The sequence below is a fragment of the Camelina sativa genome, chromosome 19 (genome assembly GCF_030686135.1).
Source record: "Camelina sativa cultivar CO46 ecotype springtype chromosome 19, ASM3068613v1".
NCBI classification, from domain to species: domain Eukaryota; kingdom Viridiplantae; phylum Streptophyta; class Magnoliopsida; order Brassicales; family Brassicaceae; genus Camelina; species Camelina sativa.
Genome location: NC_141898.1, coordinates 19,393,308 through 19,408,749, shown reverse-complemented (window position 1 = coordinate 19,408,749; position 15,442 = coordinate 19,393,308). Strand labels below are relative to the sequence as shown.

Genomic DNA, 15,442 nt, shown 5'->3' with positions numbered 1-15,442 from the left:
TGTTAGCGGGTGAATCGATATTGATTATTGACACAAGATGTGAAGTAATTGTTCCATAACGTAAGCGAGTATTTGCTTTCCACCCGTGTTTCTCTTTTTCTAGTTTTTAAACTTCGAGTCGAACTAAAAGGCATCTGAATATAAATCACTTGTATACAAACAAGTAACAACTATACAAACTATGGCGTATTCTCAATGTAAAGCATAAGAAACACAGAATATATGTAAAATAAAATTAACAAAACTGGTAATGTACAATTTGCTCTAGTCCAAATGGGTAACATATATATAGATATAAGGAAATGGAGTTTAGCAACTCGACTACATCCACAACTATTTTATACCTAAGCAAACCACCTGGTAAGTGCTATCTCTTTGCTCAACAACAAACTTATGGCTTTCTCCGGTATATATCATTCCGTCAGCGTCAGCATCAGCTAGTCAGGCATGCCAATCTCCAATTTTAGCAACCAAAACCGAACATTGCTGCTGTGTTTCCGACTTTTTTTTTATATGAAAAAATGAATCTCCCGCGTATCTATGTTGAACTTCTAAATCCATGATAAAACCAGAGTCCAACCGGCAAATGCACAGCATATTGTATTGTACCAGAACAGAGTAAACTTATCTCGGGGGAAATCCAGTTTGACGTGCCCGATGGCTTCTATCCAATGGTCCAGGGCCGAGTATTCCCAGTGAGTTAGAGTTTGTTATCGGTGGTCGCTCAGACTGCACATCGTTTTCTGTTCTTCTTCGCCGCTTCCAGGCTTCAAACTTTGCTGTGTCAATGCCCTTGTATACCTGCTGCGATCCTTGGGAATTCCCTGCTGTTTTGTATTTTTGTTGCCTCTGGAAGTTCCTAGAACCAAAGCCAGCAGATGAGCCATTTAAATGCGATGGCCCGACCCCTTCCTCTTCTTCTTTCTCCTGCTTCAGTTTGGAGTATATCTGATTGAGTCGATCCCCCGACAAATTTGAGAAAGTTGAAACATAGTTCCACAATCTCATTGTCATTCCTGCATTTTGATTCCCCGTTAATAATACAACCGTGTGCATTAAAATGGTTATCTGAGTAAAAGAGTATATTGATGTATTTTGCTACTTAGAGGCTACCAGGGTTTATCCAACTATCATCAACTTTTGATTCCCAAATTTACAAAAAACAGAAACCTGGCTGCAGAGTAACCAGAGATTGCATTACTTACTATCTTGCTTGTATAAATCTTCCTCGTGTTCTACGACAATTTCATCTATTCTTCGCCCTAGGATTTCCAAATATCTCCGGATTTTGAAAAGCACCTGTGTAGTAACATAAGGAAGTTTTGAGAAAGATCAGATAAAGACACATCAAAGTGCCACTGCCACTATCAACGATGCAAGGAGTAACAAAAAATGAAACCTTCTCCTTTGGCAGATCTGCACTCGTGCTTTGCAATCTTTGTAGACGTCCAAGAGTTTTGATTTCATCCGCCAAGACATCTTCACACCATTCCATCCATTTCTGCTCCTTGAACTGCTCGTAAACTTCCTCATCATCAGACATTTCTCCTTCTTCCTTTACCAGCGGCTCAGCTTTTTGGGTTCTCTGAGGTCCATCTTTGGTTGATACATTGGCAGGACCCGATTTTCCTCTTCGGTCTCTGGCAGGCGCTTTAAATTGATTGATAAGATTATCCTTAACCTTTTTGGAATTTTTACGGGATGCTTTTGCATTTGTATTTTTCCCTCCAGCTGCAGCCAGTTCCTGTGAAAAGTGAATTTCATACTGTCAATCTCTTCTTCAAGGAACGTTATTACAAAATTAATAACTAAGAGAAATCTTAGCAGGTAATATGCACCATTTCCAGAAGTGCAGTGGCACGCTCCTTTAAGTTTGGAGCACGAGGTAGAAAAGTCTCATGGTGTTGAAGTTCAACAGGAGCAATCTTCTTTGCAAGTCCAAGGCTCTCATCTAATCTAATCTTTTCCCAGTTCCCAAAACCATGATAAAGTATTCCCAGAAGCAATCTCGCATCATCAACTGAGAATACCAAATAATAGAAAGAATTTGGATGAAAAGACATAAGACAGATGTTGATATGATAATACTGAATTAGGTTACACATACTCTGATTCCAACCGCAACCCTTGGACCAATTTGAAGGTTTAAGGTATGACAACACCCGGAATTGTGAAATTGGATCATCATATCGACTAATGCGCTTCGATAGGAGTTGCAGCCCTTGCACACGTTTTAATAGTTCGTTCGCTTTTACTGGCACACCAAAGAAATCCAACACAGGACCCTGCAGAGGATAGAAAACAGGAAAAATGGAAATATCCAAGTGAACAACTAGGAAAAGTGGAAAACAAAAGAACCTCCTATTCAGATGGTTTATTTCAGGTTTTACCTTTGGTTCAAAATTTCCTGTTTCAACAGATTCCTTACAACCATCAATTAACGCATCAAACAGCTCAACTTGTGCTTCCTCCGGGGCTGCTTCAACAACACCACCCACCTCTTCTGCAATACATGCAATTTGGTTATGGTTCCCAAACTTCATGACCTGAATTGTACACCAGATATATAACAAGCGTCAGTTCCATAACATCATGGGGTAAAAGTAAGTAAATCAGTCAATCAATCTTGGAACTACTCAAACTTAACTTAAAAACTAAATCGAAATCATGAAATCATTGAGGCTGAACAAACCGAAGAGCCTTAAATTTAAATATTTTTCCAGTACTTAAAAAATATGCAGAAAGAAACATTAGATAAGAATAACTTTGACGTACAGTTCGATAAAATCGCTGCGCATCTCTCTTAGGAAGATTTCCATAAGACCAGCCTCTCACTTGAGCTGAAGTCCCCTCTAATATTGGGGTTGAAGGAACAAAATATTCAGTTTTTCTGCGCTTCTGACTTCTCTCTGTATGCTCCGGAGGCTCAGATCCTTTCTTTTTCCTTTTGCTAGTCCTGTCAGGATGGCTAGGATCCACATAACTCTTTGTACTCCTAGCAGCCCGTGGTGCAAGAGCTTCCTACACAAAGGTAACACAAGTTTAGAAACTGAAATATGTTTAATCTGACTATGTGAAAAAACCTATGACATAGGAGGCACTCTTGTAGAAGTTAGCATTTTTACTTCGGCTGTAACCACAGATTCAGGTTTTATCCAGCGACTCCAGAAGGACCCATCATCTTCAGCGTTGCAAAAGTTGGCAACCTAAATGCACAGAGAAGTTAGCAGAGTAAAGAATTTCACAAATAAAATAAAAAAGGATTTATCCCCAGAAACGGTTTCGACGACCCCTGAAGGACAAAACAAATACTTAAAGCAGCACTTGAAAGACAATTTTAGTAACTTGATAAAGACCTAGAAGGACCAATCCTGAAAGACCACTCTTTCGTCTAAGGGTGCCTAACCGCCGCACCGAGAATTCAGCCTTAGAAGCAAAAGAATAGTCTCGGGTGCTTTGCATCTATTAGGTTCACCTCAAACTAAAGACAGAAAGAGCGGAAAAAACATTTGAACTTGCCTTAAAAGCACCCAACAGCTCGTGTTCTGTTTCACCAGTATCCTTTTCCTCAACTTGCTCTGCCCTCTCTAGGATTTCATCAATATCCATACTCAACAGCCGCTTTTTACTTTCTTCATCATTTTTCTCCTCTTTAAAAAGTTCTTCCGCTCCAAATCTCAATATTGCAGAAAGCTCGTTCTAGAATACAAAACATGTGTCAGACTCACAGAAATGAAACCTTTGAAGGAAACAAAACGGCCACGATAAACATTTAAAAGATGCTCTTACCTTGTCAAAATTACTTCCCTTTTTAGTTTCTCGCTTCTCCAGCCTACCCTCAGCATTCAATTTTTGAATAACCAAATGATCAAGTACCTAAAGAATGGTGGACCAAAAACAGTTACAGCCTGCTATAATAAACCGAAACTAAGATTATTGAACAGCCCCAAAAAAAACGAAAATAACAAATATTGCAACTTAAGAATTGGTGACAGCTTTCTGAAGTGAAATCATTTTATGAAGGTGAGAGGATGCAGAACTAAGGAATTCATTGGTGCTGCTAGAGAATTTATGCAAACATAATATGAGCATGGATCAGTCTATAACTAGTGTACCATTTTTCTTTTCGCGCGCTCCAGGATCTCTTCTTCAACACTTTTGCTAGTGACAAATCTATAAATGTTCACGACCTCTTGTTGCCCAATTCTGTGCGCTCGACTCATGGCCTGATATATGAGGGTTGGGATTCCATTAATAATTATGAAGAGTAATAATCCAAAACGTAGAGAATTTCGTTGGAGGCAAAACCTGCAGATCATTCTGTGGATTCCAATCAGAGTCAAATATAACGACTGTATCAGCAGTAGCAAGATTGATACCCAGTCCACCAGCTCGGGTCGAAAGAAGAAAGCAAAAGTCGTCACTAGCAGGTGCGTTAAAATGATCCATTGCCTGCTGACGCAGTTCTGCCTTAGTACTACCATCTAGTCTCTGGAACTGGAAACCTCTAAGAGACAGGTATTCCGCCAGGATATCTAACATTCTTACCATCTGCAAGGCAAACAGTGCAAAAATAATTAATTCATAAAATTCAAGACATATTTTGTAAGAGTTAACAATGCAAAAGAGCCAAACAACAAGGTGAAAGAGCTTCTAATCCAAAGAGCTCCAGTTTTCCTAAACAAATTTGATCACTAAACAGTTATAGAGAAAGCAACTTCTGTGTAACAGCAACAAAAGAGTCTTATACGTTCCAAATTTGTTTTCCTGGAAGTGTCATTCACACAACAAACTAAGCAGTACAACCAAATATAACGCAAAGTACTGTTTACTGATGACCATAGGTATAATTTTGAGCCATCTGATGAGATATGGAAATAAGCATAACTGAAACAAGTTATCTAAAAAAATCATGATAGGACACATTACAGAAAAGAAAACCACGTACATGTCAATCAAGAGTAAATGTCACTGAACCACAATTGGGGGAAGAAAACACAAGGTGCAGTATAACACAGTCTAACAAGGGAGCAGCAGGAGAATAGTGGAACTGATATATGACAACATTCATTTCAATAAAGTAAAATATCCACTAGAAAGAATAGAAGTCATTGAACCGCACCTGAGAGAAGATGAGCACACGATGCTTAGTCTCACGCAGTCTAACCAGTAGCTTGTCTAGGATAACTAGCTTTCCGCTACTTAAAATAATTTTATCCAGCTTAGAGTTATCGTTTATATCACCCCCATATCCATGGTCTGCACTCTCAAATAAGAAAGGATGATTGCAGCATTTCTTCAACTCCACCACGATGTTTAAAAGTGAAACCTGTTGATTGTAACTCAGAGATTGTTAGCTTGACAATTATAATACCTGCAAACTTAAGAAGTTGAATAATCATTAAAATAATCCACCCAACCTAAAGTGCAGGGGAAAAGGAATAACTATTTCATAACCATAAATATGAGAACCTGGGTGCATCATAAAGTCACCCACCTGATTACCGCGCACCCCTTTATTTAAATCACGGAAGTTGCGCTCCAGTATCCACTTGTAGTACCTAAACCAGAAAAACAGAATATAAGTCACAATATTTAAAGCTACCCAATCAAAAGTGTCAGCTGAAATTATGCTTACTGTTTCTGAAGAGGGGACATCTCAACTCTTAGTATACGTTCGATTTTTGGAGGCAACGACTTCTCAACATCTTTAATCACTCGTCGTAGAATATGGGGTCTCAATTCTAAATGAAGATTGGCCAGCTAAATTCCAAAAAAGTATAAGCTAGTGGACGACTGAATAATAAATAAACTATACTTCATTAAGGCAACATACTATTAAGCAACGGAAAAAGCTTACTTCAGATTCATTAAATGAGCTAAGGTTCTTGTAGTTTTCAACAAACTCATCCTTATTCTTAAACTTGCCAGGATCAAGAAAGTGGAGCAGAGCCCTGCAAAAAAAATAAAATAAGTCGTTTATCATAGTTGCAAAATACAAAGGAATAATAGTAGCATATGATACAAGAAAGCAGTCCATGTATTATGTTAGCAACGAATCATTATGTCAAGAATTTTTATTTTTAAAAACCCAATATAAGCTTTGTCAGTAACATTAGAAACACATCATCAGAATTTTCAAGAGCACGGCATGTATTAAAAAGGGTGGATCCACATAGAATACAAAAATCAACATTGTAAAAGATTATAAGCAAACAAAGACCATAAACTTGCAAGTTTCAGGATTAATATGAATCCGAAATAACAAAAAAAGGTAATCTTCTGAGAAACGCTTAAAAGGGAAGCAACATACCAAAGCTCTTCGACACTATTCTGTAGTGGAGTACCAGTAATTAGCAATTTGTTCTTTGTACTAAATTCCTGAAACAGATAAGATACGCCACTAATTCTGAACAACCGAAATCAGAACCATGAAAATAGATAAAAGTTCTTTAAAAAGTCACATACCAAAAGAGCTGTGTAGAGCTGTGCCTCACTATTTTTCAGTCGATGTGCTTCATCCACCATTAAGTAAATCCACTTAATCTTGGAGAGGAAAGCTTTATCCTTCAGAACTACTTCGTAAGTAGTCAACAGTGCATTGAACTTTATGGGACGGCCTACTTTCTTTTCATTGTAAAATTCGTATTGCTGACATACCTGAAAGCCAGTAATTTACCAAAATCAAAATTCTACACCAGAGGGAGAGAGGGATAGAGACGTTTATATGCTAATAATATATATATATATATATATATTACTATAGAAAAACTGTTGAGTAGGCCAATAAATGAAATAAATAGATAGACAATGGGCATACAAGAGGAACTCTTAACACCCTGAAAATTGTTAGAAGCTATATCATGAAAATCATATGTTTTGTTACTCACCTCTCGACTAGCTCGGGTGCCAACATATACTATTATATTCATGCCAGGAAGCCACTTTCTAAATTCTTTAGCCCAGTTAGCTAGAGTTGACAAAGGCACAACAACAAGATATGGACCTGGGATTTGTTGGGTATTCTGAGAGAAAAAAATTAAAAGAAAAAAGAAGAGAAATCTTAGCATGAAAAGTGGTAATGCTAAGAAAAAGAAAACTTGAATGCTCGCTTGAAAAAAAAAGAATTCTCACCTGCAAAAACCCAAGCATTGAAACCGACTGAACTGTTTTACCAAGACCCATTTCATCAGCCAAAATGACATTAGTATCATTAAGCCAGCTGGAAAACGAAAGGAAGCGAACCATTAGACCGAGCAGACAAGTAAAGCATCACCAGCAATTAGGAAGGGAGATAAGTGACACACCTGTTGACAAGAAAATTCAAACCCTCCAGCTGATAGTCCCGTAGAGTACCTCCACTTAGCCACTCAGGCTGCTCGTCAAGCTTCCTCAAACTTGCTACACAGAACAGTAACCAAAACTAAGCATTAGAAATAGATTTTTCACCTACCCTATATCTCAGGATATAAAGTGGGAACGGAAGCATACTTTGGAATCACATACAAAACAGAGAATTACTACATTCAAAATAAACATAATAAAGTGACAGAGCATAAAAATCAAAGTGATGCCTCTCTTAAGTATTTCGTTAAATTTTCTATTACGCCGGCTCATTCACATTCTTATGTGAATAAATAAAAGACAAAGACGCTGCAGTTTATAATCAATTATAAATGATTATCCCTTTTGGATTGGAGAGAGGAAGAATGCAGAGACCAAACTAGTAAGAACCAGGCAACAAGGTAAGGCGTTTCTCTAATGAAGATTATTTTTTTTATATGCTTTCAATATAACGTAAAAACAAAGGAAAACTATAAAACTAATGATTTTATGTAACAAACCTTTTCCTTTTGTACGCTGCTGTTCTACCATTTTCCCTTGCACTGCAATTGAAACTTCACGAGCCTGAATCATAGATATAAATTACCTCAAGTATTAAAGCAACTTAATTTTTTTATGGATCTGACTCTGCAGAAATAGACCCATCTACACACTAGTCTAAATATAATAGATTAGGAATTGACAAGTATAATAGCACTGTTAAATAACCTGCACATTAAACTGACTAAAATAAGTTGCTTAATATTTTGTAAGCATGTGTATTTCCTTCTAGAATATCTGTGTGCTATAAACAAGAAGTAAACTGCATTTGTTGAATAAGTGACAGCAGTCACGTCGTGACTACGAAATTTGAACCCAATATTCTTATTACTACTAAACAGAGGGGAAAAGAACATAGTTGGAGAATTATAACAGAAAATCAAACTCTACCTTGTACTCATCAATAGCAACTTGTGCAAATGCTATATCGACATCCTTCTCCCTAAAAATAAAAAAAAAACAGGAAGAAAATGATACATGAGGGGTAAATGAATACATAATTACAAATTCTAGATCATTTATAGCATGCTTCTCAATTTATGGAAACAACACTCAATCACTACAAAAAGAAGGAAACAAGAAACAAGATCCATCCAGAGTGTTAGAGAATATACCAAGTTGCTTCAGCATAAGATAGCCCTTGCCACTTAACTAGATACTCTGGCACAACATCCCCTAAACCATCTTTGCTGATTCGATCTGCAATTATTCTTTCTACCTAAATAACACAAATAAATTAGCTCACATGAGCAATACTCCAATATAAATTGCCAAAGCTATAGTTGTAAACAGCAGTGGATAAGATGTGAAATTAGATTGCAAGTCTGATGGATCGAAAACACTACCTGACTATTCTGCTTAATGATGTCCAGATCCATTTCTTTGCTCACGTCATTGACCTCAATCTAAAAGGTGAAAAATATATCAAGTGAAAGAATTTCAGATTTATATACCATGATAACATTTTTGACAAATCTATTTGACATATCCCAATACAGACTAAGGCAGCACGTGTTTAGTACGATAATGCCAAAAGTACAAACTGAAAAGTATCATCTATCGTGGTAAACATGGTTTCACAAACGAAATAAGAAATATAACCATGATGAGGAACATCAGGGATGCATCTTATGGCATTCTTCCTTGTACATATAAGGATAATAAAAAGCAGAAAATCTTCCAGACATTCAAACATTACCTCCTCTCGTGAGAGTGCTGTCCTATACCTAATCTCCTCCGTCACTTTCTTCGTATAGTTAAGAACCTTCTTATACCCACTAAGCTGCAAGAGCACACAACATACGCAACAAAGCAAAAAATTAGAAACGAAAATAGTATCATCACAAAGAAATGCAAAAGATTGATTAAAAAAGGTGTCGAAAGGATGTACATTTTGGAGATCGCTCAACGTTTTCCACTGACAATGCAAGTGTGATTGGCCTTTCCATTTTATAAGGAATTCCATTTCATTCCAATCTGACTCAGTATCAAACAGTTGGCTAACTAAAACAGGAACTGTTGATTTGTTATTTGTGGGAGCATCTTCACCCATACCCTTCGGCTGATGCCAGAGTACTTTTTCAATAACATCAGGATCCTCCTCTTCAATGTCATCCTAACGAGCACATATCAGACAAAAGGGTAAAACAGAGAATATAAGTTCATTAAATAGCTGGGCAAGGATTCCAAAGATCATACCTTTTGGTTTTTACGATTTCTCCCATCATCTATATCTTCACTGTCTTCACTCTCCACATAAGAGACTTTACGAACTGATCGGGTGGAGCTGCGAACTTCACTACTCTGTCCTATGTTATTGGTTGACCTTCCATTGTTTTGTCGGAGAGTTGTGCCTCTTCTGGCCAGGCTTCTAAAACCCTCATCGTTGTCATTATCAGAGTCCTCCTCTGAGACATCATCTTGATATGACGTTTTCCTCTTTTGTCGAATAGAAGCATGGGATGATTTTCGTTCAAGTACAGAGCTAGATTTCCGGAAACCTTTACTATGTTGCCTAACCTTGGGCGTTTTTGTACCATAGTCATCCTCGTAGTCGGAAAGATCGATATCATCATCACTCTCAGGATCTTCATCAGAAACGTCCCAACCTTGGCCATGCTATAAAAAAACAACCCAGTTGTAAGAATTCCATCAAACAAGTTAAAAGGCTAGAACACAACATATTAATGAAAATCCTCCTTCCGAATAGTAAACTTAGTTAAGAAATGGCTCAGAAACTATCTCCATTTTTTTGTTCAGTTTTAGCTTCATTGTGAAGGATACATATCTTCACACAAGAATTGTATGAAGTCAAACCTTTTTCCTTGCACCACCATCATCAACAGCATCATAGGGCTCAAAGTCAGCATCTTCAGGGTCATCCTCTGATGAGAAATAAGATCAAATATGTTACTGAAGTTCAGACCAAGCACATGGCGTGGGAAGGGCTCAGTGGAAAAAGCATAGACATAAGTTCTAACAAAAAATGCAGTCAAGCTATTTAGGAGTAAAAATTAAAAGAGTTTACCATCTTCCTCCTCTTCATAGTCTATATCAGCATCACCATTGTGTTCATGATTACTATTACTATAGTGAATGTTTCTGTGAATTGCTCTTGAGGCCCTCGAGTTGCTATGGATAGCAGATCCTGTCTTCGGCAGTGATCTAGAATTTGTGGGATTACTATATCCTTTGTAGTGCACATGATCACTTTGATTATCTTCATCCTGTTCATAATATTCATCAGACAACATTTCATCTGCTGGGACATCAGCTTGACCACTTTGATGCTTGTTCATTTCATTATCCTCCTCATTTTCATTTTCAGAATCTAACTTTTCACTACGTTCATTTGAGAGATTATCTTCAGAATGGTATGCTTCTTTGAAACCGGATTGTGAATCTTTGGCAGGATCAGAGCCCTCTCTCTGTCCCATTGGCTGACAGTCTTTCCAAAACGTGGAACCCCACCTCCCTGTGACACCCATTCTCCTAGCCGAAGGTTGATAATGGGAATCCACAGGACCAGCTACATCACCAATTGCTGTCTGACTTTGCTGCCTAATACTACATCCTGGTTCTGGGTCACTTTGATACCGTACATCCATGTTCATGTCAAAGCCTCTTTCACTAAAGGTACCATCCACATTTTCATTCAAAGGTGAAGTCTGAAAAGTGGCAGCATTTTGCGGCTCCTCATTTTCATCCACAACATTATGTGACACAGTATCGTTTGAGTAGTTTCTAAAGAAGGCCATCTTCTCACATGAAGCCAGCAACTAAAGTAAGCTCTCTCTCTCTCTCTCTCTGGCTTGCAGTGGGCAACAATCTTCTAAGGTCTCAATAGAACTATGAAAGAAAAAAAAAAAAAGAAGAAGACAAATGAGTTATTAAGCAAAAATGGTTACAATAAAAACGAGACTTGGTTACGATTAGCAGGAAAATAAGAGCAGCAGAGAGAAGCAAAGCAATGTTTAAACTGAAACTAAGAACATCCCAGAATCCGAGGAGCACGTGACATGACATCTGCATCAATGCCAAAACAAAAGCAGATCTAATGGAAGCTGATGTTCAGGTAAACAAGGTAAGAAGATGCTGCTCTCCTCCTCTTCAACGAGAAGAAGAAACAGAACAAGGATAAAAATAATGTCTACGCAATCACTTCAGTAGGAAAGCAAGGTCGAAGGCAGATCCACCACGCAAAACACGATTAAAACTCGAAATCGAATACTAAAGCCCTCTAAATCTCGAATTGTCAAATTGAAAAAAAAAAGAAAAAGAAAAAAAAGGTAGGTGAACCCTAGAATTAGGTATCCCAATAAAGAAAAGGAGCACAACAAAAGGAGTTATAGAGAAGCAGCTATTTCAAACACACAGTCACATAAGAGATGATAAACTCTCTGAGGCGGAATGAATGTATATATTGTTTTTCTTCAGAACCAAACAACTTGATTTGAAAATCAAGCACGGTTATAGGAATCTCACCGGACAATCTAATCTCTTCGAAGCCGAATTCAAATACAGAAACTGGAGAAAAAAGTTTCGTAAACGATTCGAGGGATTTTTTTCGCAAGTTTGTATCGGACTCGAGAGAAAACGGATTCTGGTGATGGTAGATCGTAATTGAGAGGACGGAGAGGTCGGCGAGGTAGGTGAAAGACGATCACCGTCGTCCGAGTTTTGGTTTTTTTTTTTTTTTTTGGATGGATCGTCGGCTGCGAGAAGAAGAGAGGTCTCGGGAGGATTTTGAAGTGAGAGAGAGAAAGCGTATATTTTTGTGTTTGGGGGAAGAGAGAGATTGGGTTATCGGACGATTAATAATATTTTGTTTTCTCTCTAATCAATCCTCATTTTATTTTCTTTTTTTATATAATTATATATATGGACTGCTCCTTATTCTTTTTTTTTTTTTTCTAATTATTTAGGGTTAGGATGAAACTTTTAAATTTGCAGAAATTGATAATTAAAAAAGGTTAAAATTATATGAATTAGAATACATATGTACATATGTTCATCACCTCCTTACTCGAATTGATGTATGAGAATTTGGATAGAGAAACAAATTTAGGTCTATCCTATTTGGAATGGCGTTTTGGTGGAGATTGAAGTGGAAGTGTGGTTATGTTTTTGGTACGAATAGTAATATCGAGATAGAATACAGCTTGTCAAAGATCTAGTCAAAGAAGTATTATTAGAGGCTAACTTGACGCAACGAGGTCCGAGGGCAAACATAGTGTGAGTGGAACAGATGGTATCGTACGTGAAGTATCACAAGGCACGGGTGGATGAAACTTAACACAGATGGGGGCATCCCATGGGAACTCGGGAATGGCTACGGCCAACGGTGTGATGTGGGATGCTTCCTGGGTTTGAGGAGTAGGTTTTAAACGAAACTTAGGGATATGCTTGACATCGATAGCAGAAGTATGGGTGTTTACTATGGCATATATATAGCGGGGAGTTTGAGGTGGATTCGGAAATGATGGTGGGGTTTCTTAAGATAGAGATTAGTAACGCTCATATGTTGTTGTTCCTTATATGGTTGTGTCATAGCTTCATATCAAGGGACTGAATAATATGTGTTTCTCACGTGTGTAGAGAAGCTAATCGTCTGGTCGACAGATTAGCAAACTGTGATATTTCTTTACACTAAAGTTCATTTGTTAGAAAAGAATTCTAGTTGTGTTTGCTCCAATTTTGTTGAAAGATGTCACGGGTGTTGCGCTCCTAGGCAAGTTTGTACTTAATTTTATGTTCTTTATGGGAGGCTTGATCTCCTTATCTTCTACTATAAAGAAATGTTCATATAGTCACACCAAGAAAGATAAACGAAAAATATATAGTCAAAATACAGTTTCAGTAATTTTTTGAGGATTATGTTTAATAGTTTAATTTAACATGTGAATTTAGGTTATAAATAAAGTATATAAAATAGAAATGTGATTTAAGTTGAATGGAAAACACAATCCAACTCAATGGAATATCCAACTTAAATCCAAATTTTTTTAAAAAAAAGTTTAACACAATTTTATTAACCCACAGTTAAAAAAAAAAAATTCAACTTATTGATTGTGTTTATGCTTTTTAATTAATTACAACCTACGCGAAAAACTTCTAATTAAATCAAAGGTGTTGACTCCATTTACTCTACAAAATCTAGTAAGGTCTTGTTCGTGCTTCTGTCGTTGGTGACACAAACCAGCGACAATGACCTAACAATGTTTGTTGACCAAAGCCGATGACTAACGATCGCAATTTTCAGTCGCTAAAATTTTCAGTATTTATCTGTGATCAGTCTTTGCGATTGGTCAATAGATCTAGCGACATAGAAACGAACAACATAGTGGTAAAAATATATACTCTCTCCTTTCCTTATTAATCATTTTGCTAGAAAAAAATTTGTTTCAAAAATATGTATCTTTTAAGTTATCAATGTACTTTTTAATAGTTGCTAATGATAAATTGTAAATCTAAGAAAAATAACTAAATACTATTGATATAGAGTTATAGAAAATTATAAATCACTACAAAATGAAGCAATTATAATGTGTTTTATTAATATATGTGAAAAGACTAAAAATGGATTAAATTAGCGGTAAAAGAATTATTTATTAACAAAATTGATAAAATAAATTAAATAAATATAATTTAATTTAATGTAATTAAATATAATAAAAATATTAAATAAATTAAGTCATAAAAAACTAAACTAAATCTAATTAAATTCATTGCTAATTAAATTAACTTAAATTCAAATAAATCAACTATAATCAAATGAAATTTATAAAATATAAAGTAAATAAAATAAAAGGAAAATTTTAAATTAATTGTTTTTAAACCTATATTTTAAATTAATTATTGTTAAAAATATTATTCAAAATTTTTGTAAAAACATAATGATTTGTCTTGACGATAGACAAACGAACAACACAACAACTGGGATACAAACAACATATGTTACTGTTGCTACTGTTGTCGTTGGATCCAACGGCAAACAAACGAACATGACCTAAAAAAGAAGCATTTTTCGTTAAAGTTTAATTCAATATATTTTCATACGTTTGAATCAAAAAAAAAAAAGCAATCTTGATTTGGTTATAAGGTTTTTGTGGGAATATATTGTTCTTAAAATTTGTTTGTTTCGCATGCAAGCTAAAATCTACATCCAAAGGACATTTTATTTTACCCTATATAACCAGATTTAACCGATTTTAACTGGAAAACCCTAAAAAAAATTGTTCAATTTAGAAAAATTCCATTAACGAAAATAAACCAAATCGATTAATTTTAGTGATTACTGAAAAGCAATCAAAAACTCCAAGTCGGTTTTGCTTTGGTTAAACTAACTTGCAGGACTAGTAACTACCATGGGTTCATGGATTTAAGGAATCTTCTTAACTTTCGACCATTAGCCAAAAAGATTATCAAAATGGAGGTTCACAATGATGAATCAATATTTGGTGCAAATGGCTGCATGCAAATGAACGATTGAAAAAAATTTGGTTTGCAAAAAAAGTGAATATATAGCATTCAACTCATTCTTTTGTAAAATATGAGATGAACAATTTTTTATTATAATTTCTTCATTGTCCTCAATTTTTTTGTTGAATGAGTTGTGTTGGGCATAATTTTAACCATATAATTACAAGTTGCATCAGTTTTTCAACTTACTCATCTCAAATAGTAAAAATGAATAAATAGTCATGCAGCTTTTTTTGGATCTATATTTTGTAATATCCCTGAAATAAGAATTTATAATTGTAGTAAACTTTCCGTTAATTGAATAAGTTGACAACACAAATAAAAATACTAAAACTGACTACAAATGAAATAAATAAAAAGAACAATACCAAATGGAATAAACAATTTTTTAGGAATGAAAGAAAAAGATGCAGAGAAGGAACAAAATAATAAATGGTAACTAAACAGTAACAATATCTTTTAAAATATATTAGTTATATAAATCAAATTAATGAAAATACTAATACTACTTTTAATGTATATGTTATGAATTGTACATTTGATTTTTTTTTTTAAAATGTGAATGAAACTTTATATA

General features: G+C 35.7%; 1 protein-coding gene across 3 annotated transcripts; it reads right to left on the bottom strand.

Moving 5' to 3' along the window:
* Nucleotides 1-135: 135 nt before the first annotated feature.
* LOC104766622 (protein CHROMATIN REMODELING 5) lies at nt 136-12,232 on the bottom strand. 3 transcript variants are annotated; one of them, XR_015591144.1, is made up of 31 exons: nt 11,869-12,232; nt 10,412-11,232; nt 10,201-10,268; nt 9,583-10,002; nt 9,275-9,499; nt 9,083-9,166; nt 8,730-8,789; nt 8,499-8,602; nt 8,275-8,326; nt 7,845-7,908; nt 7,308-7,401; nt 7,135-7,222; nt 6,891-7,025; nt 6,469-6,660; nt 6,314-6,381; nt 5,861-5,954; nt 5,639-5,763; nt 5,498-5,561; nt 5,123-5,329; nt 4,309-4,551; nt 4,116-4,226; nt 3,790-3,876; nt 3,520-3,699; nt 3,126-3,206; nt 2,776-3,017; nt 2,391-2,546; nt 2,108-2,285; nt 1,839-2,020; nt 1,400-1,744; nt 1,206-1,299; nt 136-1,016 (listed from the first exon to the last, which is right to left on the bottom strand). XR_015591144.1 is itself a non-coding variant. In XM_010490536.3 (31 exons), the coding sequence occupies exons 2-31, from the start codon at nt 11,139-11,141 to the stop codon at nt 625-627; spliced, it is 5,169 nt and encodes a 1,722-aa protein (XP_010488838.1). In that variant the 5' UTR covers nt 11,142-11,232; nt 11,869-12,232; the 3' UTR covers nt 136-624. The 3 variants fall into 3 exon arrangements, 2 of the variants coding, with proteins under 2 accessions (XP_010488838.1, XP_010488839.1); XM_010490536.3 differs by having other exon boundaries at nt 2,776-3,021; XM_010490537.3 differs by lacking the exon at nt 6,891-7,025 and having other exon boundaries at nt 2,776-3,021; nt 11,869-12,225.
* Between the last annotated feature and the right edge of the window lie 3,210 nt (nt 12,233-15,442).

Coding starts and splice junctions, on each gene's coding strand:
- LOC104766622 (XM_010490536.3), bottom strand. CDS start 11,141: ATGGCCTTCTTTAGAAACTACTCAAACGATACTGTGTCACATAATGTT. Junction 4,227..4,308: donor ATCCACAGAATGATCTGCAG/GTTTTGCCTCCA, acceptor CTCATATATCAG/GCCATGAGTCGAGCGCACAG. Junction 2,021..2,107: donor GGGTTGCGGTTGGAATCAGA/GTATGTGTAACC, acceptor TGGTATTCTCAG/TTGATGATGCGAGATTGCTT.